This window comes from the organism of the source record quoted next, unplaced genomic scaffold (assembly GCF_019419815.1).
Source record: "Pyrus x bretschneideri cultivar Hongxiangsu unplaced genomic scaffold, Pyrus_bretschneideri_v1 Contig1, whole genome shotgun sequence".
Taxonomy (NCBI): domain Eukaryota; kingdom Viridiplantae; phylum Streptophyta; class Magnoliopsida; order Rosales; family Rosaceae; genus Pyrus; species Pyrus x bretschneideri.
The window spans coordinates 8472096-8491320 of record NW_025999390.1 but is presented as its reverse complement, the minus strand read 5'-3'; the positions used below and the strand labels follow the sequence as shown (position 1 = coordinate 8491320).

The 19225-nt window shown below is 37.8% G+C and overlaps 3 protein-coding genes and 1 long non-coding RNA gene across 5 annotated transcripts; 3 read left to right on the top strand and 1 right to left on the bottom strand.

The window, feature by feature from the left end:
• Window positions 1–907: 907 nt before the first annotated feature.
• Window positions 908–6904, bottom strand: LOC103967926 (diacylglycerol kinase 2). Its single transcript, XM_009381256.3, is given in 9 exon segments — window positions 908–1288; window positions 1807–1944; window positions 2535–2699; window positions 2794–2913; window positions 3049–3125; window positions 3199–3565; window positions 4499–4990; window positions 4992–5722; window positions 6534–6904. Coding segments are annotated over 8 exon segments (2127 nt in total). The 5' UTR covers window positions 5610–5722; window positions 6534–6904; the 3' UTR covers window positions 908–1138.
• Window positions 6905–8028: 1124 nt separating this feature from the next.
• Window positions 8029–11648, top strand: LOC125476931. Of its 2 annotated transcripts, XR_007258216.1 has the most exons (3): window positions 8053–8616; window positions 9421–9481; window positions 9585–11648. It is a non-coding gene; the product is annotated as an uncharacterized LOC125476931 (long non-coding RNA). The 2 variants fall into 2 exon arrangements; XR_007258215.1 differs by having other exon boundaries at window positions 8029–8616; window positions 9421–11648.
• A 1372-nt stretch (window positions 11649–13020) lies between these two features.
• On the top strand, window positions 13021–17313 carry LOC103967927 (putative SWI/SNF-related matrix-associated actin-dependent regulator of chromatin subfamily A member 3-like 1). Its single transcript, XM_009381257.3, has 3 exons — window positions 13021–14645; window positions 15422–15713; window positions 16399–17313. The coding sequence occupies exons 1-3, from the start codon at window positions 13086–13088 to the stop codon at window positions 17199–17201; spliced, it is 2655 nt and encodes an 884-aa protein (XP_009379532.2). The 5' UTR covers window positions 13021–13085; the 3' UTR covers window positions 17202–17313.
• Window positions 17314–18516: 1203 nt separating this feature from the next.
• LOC103967928 (histone H4) lies at window positions 18517–18958 on the top strand. Its single transcript, XM_009381258.2, has one exon. The coding sequence runs from the start codon at window positions 18532–18534 to the stop codon at window positions 18841–18843; it is 312 nt and encodes a 103-aa protein (XP_009379533.1). The 5' UTR covers window positions 18517–18531; the 3' UTR covers window positions 18844–18958.
• Window positions 18959–19225: the final 267 nt, after the last annotated feature.

The window sequence follows — 19225 nt, the reverse complement described above, 5'->3', positions numbered from 1 at the left end:
GAGGTAGGATGTGATTAAGAACAACAAGGATATCCGAGGTAATATAGGAGTGGCCACAATTGAAGATAAGATGAAAGAAAATCGATTAAGATGGTTTGGACACGTGAATTGAAGATCTACGGATACTCTGGTTAGAAGATTAAGATGGTTTGGACACGTGAATTGAAGACCTACGGATACTCTGGTTAGAGATGGGAATATAAGAGTAAGACTTAGAGCAAAAGGGGTAAAGGAAGACATAGGAAGACTTGGAAAGAGACTTTTAGAAAAGATGTGGAGTACCTAAGAACTAACGGAAGACTTGATGCAACACCAAACGTTGTGAAGATCTAGGATTCATACAACCGACCTCATTTAGAGAGATAAGGCTTAGTTGTTGTTATTGTTGTTTTTGTTGTTTTTGAGCTTTGGTCTTTAAATTTGGGACTAATTGATTGTCTATTATTGGCACTTCAAAAATCTCATTTTGCACTCCTCATAAGTATATTTTTTACATATTTGCAAAAAACTCTACATATGTTCCGCCCTCATTGATTGGTGTTTTAGAAGAGAAAACTCTTGTAATAGTATTGTGACTCTATTCATCTACAAAGAGAGAGCTAATTTACAAGATGTTGCAAGCCTATTAATAAGGAGAGAGCTAATTTACATGAAATCATACTAAACTAAGAATCCCAAGATTATATGAATATACTCAAAAGTCAATACTATCCCTCAAGTTGATGCATGTACAGCACATGCCCAAATCGTGTAAGAAACTTGAAAAGTTATAACTTGAAACAGTCTTTGTGAGAATATCTACCAACTGATCTTCCGTGAGGATACTATCAACTGATCGATATCTATCAACTGATCTTCCGTTACTATTGCAAGTACTTCAATTATAAAACAAAAGGCATCATAGAAATGCAGAAAAATGGAGTTTCAACCAAATGTCAGTTATTATCATATCACAACGTTACAAACAAAAATCTCTCTCAGTCTCTCTCTGGGTTTACAAAAAAATCTGTTTCTACAAAAGAAGCAATTCCAAAAATATGTAGGCCACTGAATCAGCCCAAAATACAGGTATGGAAACCGATGAGGACAAAAGAATTGTTAACAAAATTAGAAGACCGGCGAAGAGAAGCAGAGTGAATTAAGTGAGCTGGAGGGCCATCTGCTGGAGAAGTATTTTCTTCTGGGATGCATTGATGATGCCTTTGCACTCGGCATCTAGTAAAACGTCGGTCATAATTGCAGCCGCATGCCCTCTGGGCTCTTCTGAAGCTCTCCTCAACATGAACATCTGAAAATAGAATGACACAGAAGAAGACAACCAGTTCAATGTCCGTCTAATTATAAAGAAAATATAAAGGACAGATATGGGTGTGTATCTGTTGAGATTCAGCGTTTTCTAGCAATTTAAGGGTTCTGGAATCGATCTTTCTTTCATACACCAGTGTCGAACAAACCCCCTAAGTTCAGACCACAACAACCAAACAAAAAAGCATTCTTTAGTTTCCATTAGGGTTTGATTGTGTGCATAACCAAACATTTGGGGTTTGGTATCATTCCCTGGCTATGGTTGGCTGAGAATAACACAAATAACCCTATCACCCCACCAAAATCTGCTAAAATTTTGGCGAACCACCTCATGTTGGTAGAATATGAGTACGGCCCATTGATCATGTTCGATTCTTGCCTGAATGTGTGATAGATGTTCCAAACATAATAACACATAGTATACATCTCTAACCAATCCTACATGATGAGGTATATTTGTGTGCACCACAAGACATGATCACAGGGAGCTTCAAATTGTACCTGTCCGTGATGTGTAATCTCTAAGCAGCCAGGTTGTTGTATATATGGTTCTCCATCTATTTGGACTGGGAAAGGACTGGAGGCATGTATTCTTATGACTTTCCCTTGGGCTAGTCTTCTAGCTTGTGAAAGTCCAACCTGTACAGCAAAACAACAAACATTAGCTTCTTCCATTCATTCAATCCACTAGGTTATTCTACTTGTTCAAAAAAGAAACATGACCTCTAGCCCAAAGCCTGAGCCGAAGTCCCCACTCCCCCCGGCGCCACTTTTGGTGGAAGAACACCACCTTATAACGAAAAGGGAGTAGGTAAAGGATCAACTGCGGACACTCCTAAGAATTGGGCTGCTAGATTTTTTACTTTCTTACTTGAAACCCAATTTACACGATGCAAAGTTTTTGGTTTTCTCTCTTTTTTCTCCACTGGTTTTTTTTAATTGTTTTAATTAAATAGAAATTCAGATTACTTCAAATGATGTGGCTGTCCACATCAGCTGCCACCTAAGGTTGCACAAAATTGTGGTACAATAGATAGTAAGAATAGAATTTCCGATGTAAACATACAATGACATCTCAAAGAAAGAATTATGTAAATAGACTTGTGCTTTTGATAGTTTATATTTATATTATTCTGCAATGGAGGGTGTATGTGTTGAGAATATAAGTTCCACATCGGGGAGAGGAGACATTATGAATGAAAAACAGAAAATAGACATACTATACAAACCTGAAGTTTTCCAAGGTGCCAAGCTCCACATACACATACAACTTCAAGCATTTTATCGTGCATCAACTGAAGATTGAATTCATCATCATGCTCAATATCGTTTTGCCAAAGATTTACTCCACCCATGTAGCTACCAATGTTGAGCACAATTAGACCCTCAGAATCCTGGGAAAAGAAGAGAAAAATATGAAAAAGGAGTCACTTCAAAAGGAATGAAAACAGCTTGAAACATAATAACAAAAATTTCATAAATGTAAACCTTTGGAATATCTATGTCTTTCCCATCAACTTCAAGCCAAACTTGCCATGGTAGGTCAGCACAGGTTCGGTCCATTATATCTCTGGCCCCTTCTTTGGCATATCGTAATTTATTTACAAACTGTTCATAAAAGCAACCATCAGTGAAGCCAAATCACGGAAATGAACGATGACAAATCTTTCTCTAAAATTTTGTTGCTTAGGAAAGCATAAATAATGGCTGATAATGAAAGCATCACACCAAATACGAAGGTACCTGACTACTGAACTTCTCAGGATTTATTTCTCGGGTCACATGAAATTCATATGCAACCTTCGCATCACAACCAATACCTTTCAAAGAAATGAGAAAATGTCAAACAGATCCCACAACCATAACTAGGTAATAGTAAATGTAGAGAAATACCTAAATAGTTCATCATAAACTTGGACTGAACTTTATTCGGATCAGCTTCTGATTTGATGTTTACCTTCCAGCGATCTAGCATGGTAACTGCAGCATGGTTAATGTCATGCAACAGCGCGGTTAAGCCACCTTGTCCATCAACCATAGAGAAGCCTTTTCCCCATTGCAACACCCTTGACAAATCATTTCCCGTACCTAGGGGAAGAATAGCAACAGGTGGGGGTGATTCAAAATTATGCCTCTCGATCGCATCAAGAACCCATGCAACAGTACCATCTCCACCACATACCAAAACTCTAAAATATTGCACATCATTGAACAATTCCAAACCTGCCTCGGGCCCTTGGGAAGAACTCAGTTCAAAAACCTGCAATTTAGAAATATAGTTTGGCTAGTTACTCCTAAAAACCATGATATGAAAAATGCAAAAAATAAAAAATAAAAAAAAATTAAAAATTATAACACACATATCAATCACTGAATTAAAAAAAAAAAAAATTGGCAATTTAATATTGGAAGACATACTACTAATATTATGCTCTCAAAATAGAAGATCCAAACAACTGAATTAAAAAAAATTAATCTGAATCCAGCATGGGAAAAGTACAAAAACTTTGAATGCAACTCGGACTCCAAGCAACAAGAGAAATTTTATTGTTCTGCATTTTCCTCCTTATGACTATTCTAAGCCTCACATCAAGCTATTAATATCATATCTTATTTGTTTCATTGTATGAGGGAAAATAAAGGCAAAGGAAGAGAGAAGGTGGTCAAGGGTAAACCCCGTCTCAATTCTCCTAGGAGAAAGATGCAATGCTGCATCTATGTGCTTATATTTTGGACAAGCAATAGAAGTTACACAAGTGATAATAATGACAATGCAAACTATAGCCCCAAATATCAAACCAACTACGTACATTCAAATGAACGCATACAAAGATGTGACCAACTACACTCATTGTTCCCTTAACTGTACCACAAAACCCACAGCTACTACATTTGGGCAACCTTGTGCCCAGAAAACCATGATGCAACCATGGCATCATATATAATTTGAAAAAGGAAGGGAAACAAAGGCAGACATAATGAATTTTCTCGAGGTCACTAAGTATCAAGTTTCATTCAGAAAACAAAAATATGTATATGAATTACAGCAGACTGTAAGTTATCTGACGCAAATTAAGAGCTACAACACAGCAAGGGAACATTAGACGTCAAAGATCACATTTTGTTGCCCGTCTAAAACAATGTAAAGTTAAAATCCATCACAGTGAATGATGCTAAAAAGGCACAACATTACCTGTACAGGATTCAACAGCATGTTCAGCCTTCTCCTTAAAGAAGCCCCACGTTGACCTCCACTTCTGGAATTGATAAAGACCAAAAGAGGTCTTGCATCATGTGGCAAATCAACTACTTTATATCTCTTAATTTGACCATAGGTGACAGTGTCCCCCTTATTCTGGAAAAACCCATTATGGTTGCCCTTCAAACTCAGTGTCCTATCATTCTTCTTTAAGTAGTCAAAACTCTTCTCACTACGGGATCTCTTTATACCAGTAAATCCATTGAACAGATAATCCGGAGATGCATCAGTGGCAGAGTCACCATTAGTTGCCTGACTACCATGCTTACAGTGGTGGCGTTTTCTTCTATACTGGCCACAAACAGATGAGGTTATTATTTCATCTGTGAATGAACTTAGCATTCCACGTCCATTATATTGGCCAACTTCTTTCACACACAGAGGGGAAATGATAATCCTCCGAAGACTACCCAAATCGCAAGCATCAGCCATATTCTTTTGCCATTTTGTTGTGACATCTGACATGTATGAGGCGCTGACACCATAGGCAATGCCATGTAGGAGAAGCATCGAGGAAAGGAACACCACATGGCTCATCACAATAAAAACAAATGGCCGATATCTCAGGATTATCATGCATATTAACCCATCTTTCTGACCAGTGGTGTCGAACATTGGTAAAACCAGCTTGTGCCATGCACTTGCAATCCTTTACTGTGTACTGGGAACAATAGAAATGAGCTGCTACACCACAAACAGAGCAACGATGGACAGGAGTACGCGATGAGGCTTTTGTACCTAGGTATTGAAGAAACACCAAAGAAGTCAAGCAAACACAACATGTGGATGGCTGTTCACCATTAGTAATATCTTCGATCCACGTATGATGTGATAAAGGAACTTTTAGCTTCTTCCAGACTTTCTTTTTTGCTCTAGCTGCAGCTTTAACCCATTTTAGAGATGTCCTTTTCTGCCATTTAAGAAAAGCAAAGATGATAGCTACAAGCCCGAATGACCCAGTGACCAGCCACCCTAAGAGAAATGGACCATAACCATCCGCAGCGGTCACAAACCTAGCAAGTGAAAGGCCCAAATCAACCATCATGACTTAACTCTCCACTTCCAATATCGTTCCTTGTCCCAGATTATAATACAGCTCCTTGTCCAGAACTAAAAACATGAAATTGCTCGGCAACATATAGATTATGTATAGGAAACCTGATTGTGAAAGGAATTGATTTACGAGAAACAAAATGATTAGCAAGCACAGAGAACATCAAGTAAACAAAGCAAGATTAAACTTGGATTTAAGAGTCTAAATGATTGAAGTACAAAACGGTTAGCATACAAGATACAATAGAAGCCACCAGTTCTCCATGATTATATGACGCACGAGAATAATATGAAAATTACAATAAGAACAGCAATAATCCTATTATTCTATCTTTTAAGTCGCCCTATAAGTTATATCTATCTTGTGGGAATGTAGCATCCTTGTAAACAGCAGAACCGGAAAATGTACGTGAACCCAAATGATCCATCAATATGAAAAAACTGGTAACTAAACAATGATCACCAGGTAGCTGCTATACCAGATTTAATGATGAGTGTCAAAATTCTCCACCTATATTGTATTCAAATTTTCCCACAAATAAAGGGCGGCCCCAAGCCAACAAGGCTTCCCGCTTTGCAGGGCTTGGAGAAAATGTCCATCTACCCTTGCATTGCAAATAAGCCGTTTTCACGACTCAAAATGGTGACCTTTCGGTCACAAAGAATCATAATATTGCAATAATAATTACAAATAAACAATTCAAACAATAAGTTATGAAAAACCACCACACCTCCTTCAAGCAGAACGAAAATATGAAACAATGTATTTGCAGGCCACAAATAAACAATTCCAAAAGAAATAAATACATGCTGAGAAATCAACTATCAAACAAAAAATCGATAGAAAAAGAGTGGGATCTAGAAATGGAGGATGCAATTCAAAGAAATCCAATTTAGATCCACAAGGTGAAAGTACCTGAAGAAGAAGACGATGAAACCCTAGCGATTGAGAAAGTGAATTTTTTTTAGAGAGAGAGATAGAAGGAGAGAGATAGAGGACTTTCGAGGGTGCGGGAATTGTGGTCGACAACGATCACCTGAGATATCAGAGTTGGAGTTGAGAAAGGGAATTGAATTCAGATGTCATATATTATTATTGTAATTTTCACAAAATTATAATATAAAAGTATTAATTTTCTTACGAGAGTGGAGGAAAGGAAGTAAATAAATATATATATATATATATTTTTTTTCACAAAAAAAATAAAAAATAAAAAAATGGAAAAAAGGGACGGACGAAAAAGAGGAAAGAAAAGGGCGCGCATTTTCATTTTCGCCTACTGAAAGCAAAGAATGCGGCTTTGCTCTTTTGCCTTTTCGGAATTCAACGCGAACGCACGTAACCCGTGGGAGATGGAGGGTATGGCCCCCACCCCAATTACAAAAATGTTCTTTTTGCTTTTGAATTCTTCTTTGAAAGCTTGAAAGAACCACTTCTGTTATTGTTTATTTTTAACGAAAATGATATTTTTATTTTAAAAATTTACTTTTAGTATTATTTACTTACAACACATTTTTGTCATTTTGATTCAAATTTAAAACCTAAAATTTTTAAGTCATTTTCATTAGTTTTCTTTCTTTTTTTCCTTTTTTGAACATGCTTTTGGAACTTGGAATTCACCCATCCCTTTTTCTTTTTTTCTTTTTTTTTTACATTTTTTTATTTCGATTCCTAACAATTAGTAACTAGATTTTTGCTTACTTCGATTCTTAGTTTGTAAACACCTTTGAGATTCAAAAGTTCTCAACTTTTTTTTTTTAACAAACGGTATTATTTACACTAAGGAGGTGAGGAAGTTGGCTAAACCTCACAATAAACTAACAATAATGTGGTTTAAATTCGCTTTTGGTTAGAATTGAACATAAGAACTCTCACTTATAAGTGAAGAGTTGTATCACTAGACCAAAGTTCTCAACCTTACACTTTTGCATTTGATTTTTAAAATTTTCTTTTTGGATCAATATTTTAAAACTAAAGAGCGAGAGATTTAGACTAAGATACATAATGAATCAATTATAATAAATTATATCAAACACACCGTTCGTAGAAGTTAAATGTAATAACTGTCACTTAAACGTGGATTGAAATATAACTAACCAAAATATTAAGTGATTGCATTTGCTTTTATTTTATGTTTTTAATGTAAGGAATATTACTGTATTAATTCACACTCAGCATGTGAAACCTTGTCCCTGGAATTATTTAAAATTAGGTATTTTGTATTCTTAGTTTTGACGAGTTTATATGTGCGGCATTTATTTTTTTCTTAAAATGTTTAAAAGATGAAAATGCCCTTCTTGTGCTAAACGGGATTTTACATAGATGTATTTGATTCTTTCAAACTTTTCTACTGTTCTTGGCATATTTAGATATTACATGTTAGTAAGCGTAATCGGAATGAAGTTTGAAATTCGAACAAAAAAATTACGAATTTTCTAAATAAAAGGACATTTTGATAAATTCAAGCGGAACTTTCTGGAAGCCAATGGCTTCCTTTTTCTTCTTCCCTGCGTGCAAAACCAGCAGCTCTGCTGCTGCGTTCTTCTCCTCTTTAATTCTCCTTCACTCCAAAAAACTTCATTTAATCATAGCTTTCTCGTACGGCAACGAAATCATGCAAGGTCGAAGTCTATGTATTCGTAGCGAAGCCCTCTTCAATTTGATACCAAACCCATATGCTGGAACCAAGCGTGCCCATATATTGAAGCCCAGAAGCTTCGACGGTTTTCGTGGTTTTTTTTTTTCGCCGCCGGAGATAGGTCTCGACCCAAGAGAAAAAATACTCCTCTCTTCATGCGCTTCCAGGATATGTAAGCGGATCTTTCGAATTTCAGGTTTCATTTTCGAATAAGTTTGAGATTTATGTGTTTAACTCGAAATTCTGGGGTTCTTGTTGAGGAGTTGTGGTGGTGACGTTGATTTAAGAGCTTAGTAGCTAAGTGGTAGATGGATGAACAACTTTGGAGGAGTTTGGAGGGCAGGACAAGAACAAGGAAAGGTACATTAATTTTATTGAATTGTTTGTAGTCTTTGGCTAAAAGAGGAAGAATTAAGCATGATATAGGTAAGCTAACACATTGAAATAGAAGTTAAATATGATTCCTGGATAGTTTGGGATTGCCCTGAAATTGTAAATTGGATTAAACGAGTACGGGTTTTGCATTGCAGAAAACTTAACCATTTTGCAGAGAGAAACTTTGTTTCAAGTAGCCTACTTTGGCTCTTGATTTCTATGTCCTTGTGAGTTCCTTTTGATCTAATATTGTGTGTTTTGAAAATAGACATGTCCATGATCAAAACCCATCTGATTTCTCTTAATTCCGTTGAGTTTTGGTTGACCAAAAACTATGTTCAAATTTGAGTCACAAAGCTGCGGACGGCAAGTTCTGCATTTCTAGTTTTGGGATCCATTTTATAGTTGGCATTACTTCCAATTTAGAGCTCCGTTTTCTACCAACATTATGTGGTTATAAATTACACAAACAAGTCTCCAAAAGCATTTAAGTTTGTACCATTTAGTTAAGGATTGAGCGTTCAAAAGTGAGTTTAAATTTGGTTGATCAAAGCAGTTTTTATGCAGCTTTTGTGGAGGAGTATTGTTTCTATAGTACTCAATCATTGTCCTGTTTTTCTTTAAATTACTTTTGCTTTATATTAGTGTTGTTATTTGAAGTAAAAGTTGTACTAAAATAATGTCTATGCTACACAAGTTAATAATTTGTAATTACTCACTTCCATGCTTGCTAATATGCGTTTACTTGTGTTTGTTTTCATTTGTTGACGCGTTTGTAAATTGGTTTAGATTCAGGTGTTGTGCTAGAAAGTTTGGAGGACTTGTGTTGACAAAGGTAGTCAAACACGAGGTAGGAGGTTCTAGGGAAACTCCATTATAAGTATTATTCTTTATTATTTGTATTGTTATGGGATCTAAATATTGTTTGATAATTATTTGGATATGATTGCCAGCTAAATACCTATATGAACTTAGCATTACTATCTAGCATGAGATAGAAGAAAGTCAGAAGATGAGTCAGGTACTTTATTAGATTTTTAGTAGAAATAGTAATAAAGGGAATTCCTTGTGTTGTGCTCCATATGATTAGATGCTTGGTTGATACGTGGAATCGATAGCGTGTATGCGTACAATTATGTATAATGTGTGATGAATTTACTAGCATCAAGTAGCAGTGGTACATGGATGGTCCTGCTTGGTATATCCGCGATAGGGGACCATACGTATTTCAGGGGTGATCATGCTTGTTATATCTGTGATGGGTGATCACCACCTATACGATTAGACTATGTTTATGATTCTGCTTGGTATATCTGCAATAGGGACCATACGCATTTTAGGAGTGATCATGCTTGGTATATTCGCAATGGGTGATCATTACCTAGAGCTATAGGATACAGTCCTGCTTGGTATATCCGCGATCGGGGACTGTTAGGGGTGATCATGCTTAGTATATTATATCCATGATGGGTGGTCACTGCCTACGTTATTAGACTATGACTATGGTTCTGCTTGGTTTATCCGCAATAGGGGGATCATACACATTATAGGAGTGATCATGCTTGGTATATCCGTGATGGGTGATCACTACGTAGAGTTAGGATGTGGTCCTGCTTGGTTATATATGATGGGAGACCATACGTACTACAGGGGTGATCATACTTGGTATATCCGCGATGGGTGATCACTGCCTGCACGCTTAGATTATGCATATGGTTCTGCTTGGTATATCTGCAATGAGAGAACATACGCATATCAAAGGTGATGAGGATTAGCGGTACTTGGAACATTTCGGTAGGTGCCATATTTTAGTTGGATTTTGTTAAGTGGTTCGGAATCCTTGCTCTTACTCATTTTCATAAGTTAGACTGGAACCCTAGATTCGAGTGAATGGGGATTAACCACACTAGCTCTTGTGAATATAAATGAAATTTACCATGTTATTACTTATAATCAAAGTAGGGAATTATGTAGAGTTCTTTAATTATATTCATGAAATGATTTGTTATTTCATTGATTAATTAACGAGTCAGATGTTAATATCGTGCATCTTTGATTCATGGAATTGATTAATTGACGTGATTGTGGAGTGTTGTTGGATATGATTGTTATTATTCTGAATAGATTAGTAGATCAATGTGGTTTGAGAATAATATTGTGCTCCATTGGTTCTTTGATATGTTACATGTTGTGGATTGAGGTATCATGTTGAAAACATAGTGATTTATATTATGGATGGAAAGGAAATCTTGAATGTCATGTGGGTTTGTTATGCAGCTCTGGACCTAGTAATTTCATGCTTGTTAAGTTCTAATAAATGATTGGGGAATGCTATGCTTTTTTGCTTGAACGTACTGTGATAAATGTTGGAGTGTAGTGAATGGTGAACTACAAATGTCTTGATCCCTTTTTAGGGTACGTTGGCAGTCTAACGAGGAGATTAGATGCAGCCAAAAAGTATACGAAAATTACTACGCAATTCGAATCTTGAATTATGCTTTGTACATATCTCGGAGGTCGAGTCAGTGGGATTTACAGATGCATGATGACGTCACGTGTCGATCCTGGACATATGTTGGGATCGAGGTGTGACATAACAGATGGGAGGATCTGAGCTTGACAAGCTTTGGGTTGAAGATGAAGACTCTAACCACTTGGGACGCAGTGCTTTCATTGTAAAGCAAGTTTTTTTCCGTTGGTGTTGGATCAAAATTTCTTACAAGAAGCAATACCTCCACATGTGTATGGACTGAAATCTGCACACTTATAAATCACTCATCACGAAGAACTTTGAATGCACATTTTGAAGTTTTGTGTAAGTATGGGGTGGTTTGTGAATCATGTGGTAGCGAAAGTCTATCGTCTTTAATTTTGAAGAAATTGTATCTACACAACAATTAAGCACATTTGATCAAAGACCAAAACTACGCACCTAAGAAGTGTTGGGAGGGTTGGTCAATGGATCTCTAATGATTAAGTTAGTTTATATGAAAATAAAGAGTTCAGAGCTTAATTGAGTCGCAAAAGCTTACCAAAAATTAGTGTAAAATTGGGTATTTATAGAAGCTAGGGCCAGCCATGGTGTAAGGGATCTCACACCACGTATCAACATCCAATTGACTAAGGTGTGTCATCCGTTGGACGGAGAAGGAAATTATCCCGGTTAAATATTAAATTAATCATATATTAGAATTATCTTGTAGGATCCTTGGTTGGATTTGATTCTAATTCCTTGCTTGAAGGAATTGGTCTTCGATGAAGAAAACTTAAAGATATGAATTAATTATTAATTCTCCATTTAATTCATTTGTCTTATCTCCTTGCCAAGTGCAACAGAGCTTGAAGAAACTGTTAAGCATCACAATTCTTCTTGATGGTTGAATTGCGCGTGAAAGAATGTGTGTCTCGCTTGATTAATGAGGGTCATTCTCAACAATTCGTGTAGATAAAAATCATGTGTCAGCTCCAGGAGTCTTTGAATTATTTTTAGCTCCACAAATATTTTGTTTAATGGGAAAATGAAACAAACTCATAAATTAAAAACAAATAATCAAGAAAAATAATACCAAAAATTTATGTGATTCAGCTATGTGCCTATGTACGTCCACAAAGCAACTGTTAACAAACTTTCACTATTTCAATAATAAGTACAACAAATAATCTTGACAAGCCTACATTCAATCTTAGGCTCTTCGATTCTAGTTTTGACTTTCGATCTTAGGTCTTAGGCCTTAATTCGTTATTGAGTTTGTGATCTTAATTTGACCTTAGATATTGGTCATGGGTATTCTTTTTCATTTGCAAGTGAGAGGTATTCTTTTTCATTTGTAAGTGAGAGGTATTAGGTTCGATTCTCGCTAAAGGTGAATTTGAACTACATCATCGCAAGCTTATTGTGAGGTTAAACTCATCCTCACAAGCACGTCCTTAGCAACTAAACCAAATCATCCTCACACGTTCTTACCAATTGAATCAACCCTCGTTGACAGAGGAATACAGTCTTTTAACATGCGAGGGAAACAGAAAGTTTAAAAATGCGAAATATAAACATGTGAAATCAAATGTGATATTTCTGAAATGAATTGCATTTCATGGGAGTGTCGGCACGTACCGACCTGTTAAGCTCTGCGCCCATGCATTTCTGCATTCGGAAGTTTCGTGTTCTATATCGGAGATGATGCTTTAACGTGTCTACCCATTTGAAGCCGAGTACCGGGTGTTTGGACAGTCTTGGCTCTAAATGGTGCGTGTCATTTTCTCTTTGAACCGCACCCCTCCTTTCGATGCCGTTCAAAGTTTCAATCACCTTCAGTATACGATTGCGACACCGAATCAGAAGCCGACGCACCGACTCCTTCCCCACTCTCTCTCTCTCCTCAACCGAAAACTCTAGGGAGTCTAAACTCAAAACCGCCATTCATCATCCAAATTGTAGAAAGAAATCACATCAAAGCATGGAGGAAGAAGATCCCGTAAAACTCTTCATGTCCCTCGATCAGTGGCAAGACCCTCCGCCCGACGCCGATGACTTTGCCGCTCTTTCTTACCAGGACCAAGACTCGCAGTCACTCTCTTCTTCCTCGGACACCTTCATGCTCGGCTTCGTCATCGCCAGCATCGTCGGAATTCAATACTATTCAGGCACCATCAGTGGCCGAGAAATGGTGGGTCTTGTCCGCGAACCCCTCAATCCCTACGATTCCAACGCCATCAAAGTCCTTAATACCGAAACGCGTCAGGTGGGTCACATCGAACGCTCCGTTGCCGCCGTCCTTGCCCCCCTGATCGACTCGAATTTGATTTCCGTCGAAGGCATTGTGCCCAATGTGCGCTCTAAGCCCAACAGGTTCAAGATTCCTTGCCAAGTTCACATCTTTGCAAGGTTTGAAGCCTTTCCCTCTGCGAAATCAGCAATTTTGCAATCTGGGTTGCAGCTGATTTCCGATTCCGATGCGTCTTTCACTCTATCCGAGTCAGTGGTTGTCAAGGAGAAGAAGGCTGAGAGGGGTTCCAAGAGTGTAGATGAGATTTTCAAGCTGGTGGAGGAGAGTGCGAGCAGAAAGGGTGCCTTACAAGCATTGGAACCTCCAAAACAAGTGATCAAATCAGAGCTGTTTGTTCACCAGAAAGAAGGCTTGGGATGGTTGGTGCATAGAGAAAATTCTGGTGACTTGCCTCCCTTTTGGGAAGAGAAAGGTGGTTCTTTTTTGAATGTCTTGACCAATTACCACACTGATAAGCGACCGGAGCCTCTAAGAGGTGGGATTTTCGCGGACGATATGGGGTTGGGTAAGACTTTAACTTTGCTGTCTTTGATTGCGTTTGATAAATATGGTAGTTCAGATGTAAGCGTACTAGATGATAACAAAATGGGTGAGGATGAGTCTCTGTCTGTTTCTTTTAGTAAGAAGGGTAAGAGGGGTGCCCCAAGTAAAAAAGGTACCGGGTCATTGAAAAAACGCAAAACTGAGGATGCCAATGCTGGCAGCAATGTGGAAGAAAAATGTTTAAGTGTAGATGATAAGTCTTTGGGGTATTGTAGTACCAAGACAACATTAGTTGTGTGCCCACCTTCTGTATTTTCGACTTGGGTAACACAACTAGGAGAACACACCAGGCCGGGTAGACTGAAGGTGTATATGTACTACGGAGAGCGTACTAGCAATGCTGAGGAGCTTAAGGAGTATGATATGGTGTTGACTACATATAGTATTTTGGCTACTGAAAATTCTTGGACGGAATCCCCTGTTAAAGAGATTGAGTGGTGGAGGGTGATTTTGGATGAGGCACACATGATTAAGAATGTTAATGCTCAACAAAGTCAAGCTGTGACTAGTTTGAAGGCTAAGCGAAGGTGGGCGGTTACTGGAACACCCATCCAGAATAGCTCATTTGATTTGTTTTCTTTGATGGCATTTTTGCGGTTTGAGCCTTTTTCAATTAAGAGCTACTGGCAAAGCTTGGTGCAGCGCCCAATTGCTCATGGCAACCAAAAAGGGCTCTTACGGCTGCAGGTAATTCCATTCTACCTTTATTTTCTTTTCGTTTTTTGTTATAAACTATAAACAGATGCAGGCAATGGAAGTTTGCATTACATGCAGTTCTCTGTGCTGGGACAAGATTTGAACATAATAGATCATTATTATTATTTTCTTTCTACTTGAGAATCATCCTTACGTTATTTATGGTCTCTTCCACATATTATACAAGGTCTAATGTGGATGTGTATCTGACTTCTGAAGTGTGCATGGGTTCTGTTTTGAATGTTCTTGACATTGTATTTTATTTCACTTTTTGTTTTAATTTTTATTAAAAGCTTTTGGTAAGGTTGGGTTTCGCTCTAGACCCCACAATACGGCATCTAGATTGAAGTCAAGATGAGTTACTTGAATTGTTCTTTAGCAAATGAACTTTAGTATCTCATTAACTAATATAACCAAACTTCATTAGGCCGCTCACCCGCATACCTTCAATTTGTTATTAGGGGTCTGGGATAGCAAATTTCTTTCCTTTGAAATAAGTACTAGATGATCAGAAAGATATGTTTGATGACATGGTTGATCCATGATTTAGCTCCAAGACTTTGTTTTCTTTATAAAGCTAATCAAATACCTTAATAGTCCTTGGATTTAATTTTCATGCATACCTTTTGGTGCTTTATTTCTTACTTTTTTTCCCCCCTATTATTTAACAGTTAACCAAAAATTAGTTACACAGAATCATGTTATCTGTTTTATTTTTTATTTTTTTCCAAAAATCCAACTTCCTAATACGTTTTGTGATAGTTCAGGTTCTAATGGAAACCATTTCTTTGCGAAGAATAAAAGACAAAGGGCTGATTGGATTACCTCCGAAAACTTTAGAGACTTGTTATGTGGAACTCTCTGGTGAAGAACGTGAACTGTATGATCAGATGGAAGGAGAAGCAAAGAGTGTTGTGAGGAGTTACATTGATGCTGATAGTGTAATGCGCAACTATTCCACTGTACTTAGCATCATCTTACGACTTCGGCAGATCTGTACTGATGTGGCATTGTGCCCTTCTGATCTCAAATCACTTCTCCCTTCGAACAATATTGAAGGTATTTGAAAGGATGTTATAATTGTGCATCTTGTTTATATTTGTTCTATGCAACTTCACTCACATGCGTAGTATCTTTGGCTCAATGGAACCCTTTCACTGCTGTATTTATTTACAGTTCTCTCAGTCATAATTTTTTTTTCATCAGTCAACCTTATTTAAGTTTGTCAGGATTCTGTTCTACTTATTTACCTTCTTGGATTCACCCTCTGTTCAGTACTTGTACACTCGCTTTCCCAAATTGGTAGCTCCTGAATTTCACGTCCAACTCTCTTATTAGTAATATGTTTCCGCCATACCCTTTGGAAACTGGTGTCTGTGTTTGGTTTTTAGATTTATTATTCAAATTTATTAGTACTTTGAGCTGCTGCTGCTCAATTTTTGTAGTGTCATGTGACTTAGTAAATTTTTAATGTAATGAATGACGCTCACCTGTGCATATGCCACCATATTATTTGTTTCCTATAATCCTATTAGATATCATATACCTTTCAAATATAAGTATGTATGACAAGTTCGAAAGAAGCTCAATGTTGATATGTTCAGCTACTAATGAAGTATCTTGGGAATATGCATTTTGGTATCATGTAACATAATTCTTTAGTGCAATGTTAGTTGCAATGTTCTGAGTTAATATCAAATTTCTGTTTCACATGTTATGTTATTCTGAACTTAATTCTACGCAGATGCGTCCAAGAACCCTGAGCTGCTGAAAAAGATTGTTGAGGTGCTGCAAGACGGTGAAGATTTTGATTGTCCTATTTGCATTTCTCCGCCAACAGATATTGTTATTACTTGTTGTGCTCACATTTTTTGCCAAGCTTGTATTCTGAAAACCCTTCAGCGCGCAAAGCCCTGCTGTCCCCTTTGCCGCCATGCTTTATCACATTCCGATCTGTTCTCAGCCCCTCAAACAGCTTCGGACAGCGACAACACAGCATCCTCGAAAGCAACCGTGTCTTCAAAAGTAAATGCTCTCTTAAAACTTCTTGTTGCATCGAGGGAGCAAAACCCACTTACGAAATCAGTAGTGTTTTCCCAGTTCCGAAAGATGCTGATATATCTTGAAGAGCCACTCAAATCAGCTGGTTTTAAGACTTTGCGGTTAGATGGGTCCATGAATGCAAAGAAAAGGGCACAAGTAATCAAAGAATTTGGGATGACGGGACAAGATGCACCCACAGTTTTGCTTGCAAGTCTCAAGGCTTCAGGAACAGGTATAAACCTTACAGCTGCAAGTAGAGTGTATTTGTTGGAGCCATGGTGGAACCCAGCAGTTGAGGAACAGGCTATGGATCGCGTTCACCGGATTGGGCAGAAGGAAGATGTGAAGATTGTGAGGATTGTTGCTCGAGACAGCATTGAAGAGAGGATACTAGAGTTGCAAGACAAAAAGAAGAAACTTGCAAAGGAAGCTTTCCAGGGGAAGGCTGCAAAGGATCGGAGGGACGTAGGGGCCGAGGATCTTCTTGTCCTCATGGGCATGTGAGTTGGTACAAGTGTGCAGGCAAGGCATGGTACATCTTCTCTTTGCAAATGTTTTTGCAGTTGTCATTGCGCACAATGTACATATTTATGAAGATAGTTCCTTTTGTTATGCACTCAATGTGAGCAAGCCCGAAAACGTGCTTTGTGCTTTGCTTTCTGAAGCATGAAACTTCATTAAAAAGGGTACAAATGAAGTACGAACACTAGCCGAAGCAAACTAAAGAAAAACTACTGCAGATAGTAAAAAGGCTGAAACAAGTTCTGGGAAAACCAACGAAAAAAAAAACAAACTTGCAGCAAGTGAAGCAGGGAGACCATCTGGAGAGAACAGAAAACCAGTCCGGTAACCGACTCTTTGCTTCAAGACGAATGCGAAGCCCAGGTCACCACCAAAGGGTGAAGCAAAATCACCATAAAAGTGAAGCCATATCTGGTCTAAGACCATCTCAAATCATTGGGAAAGAACTTAATTTAGATATTAAACCAACCCAATTTTTCTCAAAAAGTTAGACATAAAATAAGTTAGGGGTTAAAACTTAAAATTTGGGCTAATTTAACCTACAATTTAGATCAGAGTTAAAAGGCCCGCCTATCAAAATTTAGGTTTTAAACTAACTTTCCATTTAATACTACGGTCTACTGGTAAATAAGGGTTTTAGGTTCGATTCTCGTCAAATACGAATTTAAACTAGATTATTGCTAGCCTATTGCGAGACAAAATCAACCCCTCCCACTTAATGTAGATAATATTGTTTATTAAAATAAAATAATAAAAAAATAACTCAATCATTTTTCAATGGTTGGGTTTAAAATAAGTTTTAAGTTTTATTTAATATTTAACTACATTAAATTTAAAAGCTAAGATTGAATATAATTAAATTGAACATATCTTAATTAAAATTAAAATTCTCTCAGTTAAATTAAAAATTTTAATTCAAATATTGAAAATGATCAAAATCGCGTAGTGCGATAATTAAAAAAACTAAAAATATAAAACTCAAATTTCAAACCCCAAATCCCTCTGCGCTCTTGGGCTCGCCTTTGAAACGCCGCCAAGCCAACTGACGCTAAAAAGCACAATCCGTGCCATACCAAAGGCGAATCCCTCTCAACCGTAGATTTACACACCATCAACGACAGAAATCCACTTTCACAACATGACGCGGATCGATGCTCTCAAGCCCTCGATGAGCACCTGCATCCAACGGCCAACATCAACCCCGCCAACCTTTCAAAGTTCCAAACCCCTAACCCCAACAATTTAAATACCCAAAACCGCAACCACCCCACCAAAAATCATACTTTCTCAACCAAAATATTCTCCCGAGAAAATGACAGGCCGAGGGAAGGGAGGCAAGGGCTTGGGCAAGGGAGGGGCGAAACGACATCGGAAGGTTCTGAGGGACAACATCCAGGGTATCACCAAGCCTGCGATTCGGCGTCTCGCTCGTAGAGGTGGCGTGAAGCGTATCAGCGGTCTGATCTACGAGGAGACCAGAGGAGTGCTCAAGATCTTTCTGGAGAACGTGATTCGTGATGCCGTGACTTACACCGAGCACGCGAGGAGGAAGACTGTGACCGCCATGGATGTGGTGTATGCTCTCAAGAGGCAAGGAAGGACCCTCTACGGTTTCGGGGGTTAAATCGGGAATTTCATGTCGATATTTTGGGAATTAGGGTTAATTGTTTTTCATGGTAGCATTTAGTATTGATGCAATTTGTACCTTTACTTTCAAGTAATATAAGTTCGATTTGTTAGTAAGGCTTTGTCCTCAATTCTATTTTATGGATCCGTTTTTGTTTTCCTGGTAATTTTTTGTTATGTGATATCTGTTTGGTTGCTGGGAAAATTGTTCCAGCAGTGGGAAAGTACACTTGACACTGATGATTATTACGATTACTTGTGTTAAATTCGTAGTCCAAAACAATTGAAATCACCCCGCGTCTAGAACTTGGATTTGAATATTGGTATATAATCGTTAGGTAATCAGTTGGAGAAGTAGGTTCTAGCTGATCGGTTTCTTA

What these genes read in the sequence shown, in the direction of transcription:
- LOC103967928 (XM_009381258.2), top strand. Translation starts at nt 18,532, where the DNA reads ATGACAGGCCGAGGGAAGGGAGGCAAGGGCTTGGGCAAGGGAGGGGCG.
- LOC103967927 (XM_009381257.3), top strand. Translation starts at nt 13,086, where the DNA reads ATGGAGGAAGAAGATCCCGTAAAACTCTTCATGTCCCTCGATCAGTGG. An exon ending in AAGGGCTCTTACGGCTGCAG is followed by an intron (nt 14,646 to 15,421) that starts GTAATTCCATTC and finishes GTGATAGTTCAG; the next exon opens with GTTCTAATGGAAACCATTTC. An exon ending in CCCTTCGAACAATATTGAAG is followed by an intron (nt 15,714 to 16,398) that starts GTATTTGAAAGG and finishes AATTCTACGCAG; the next exon opens with ATGCGTCCAAGAACCCTGAG.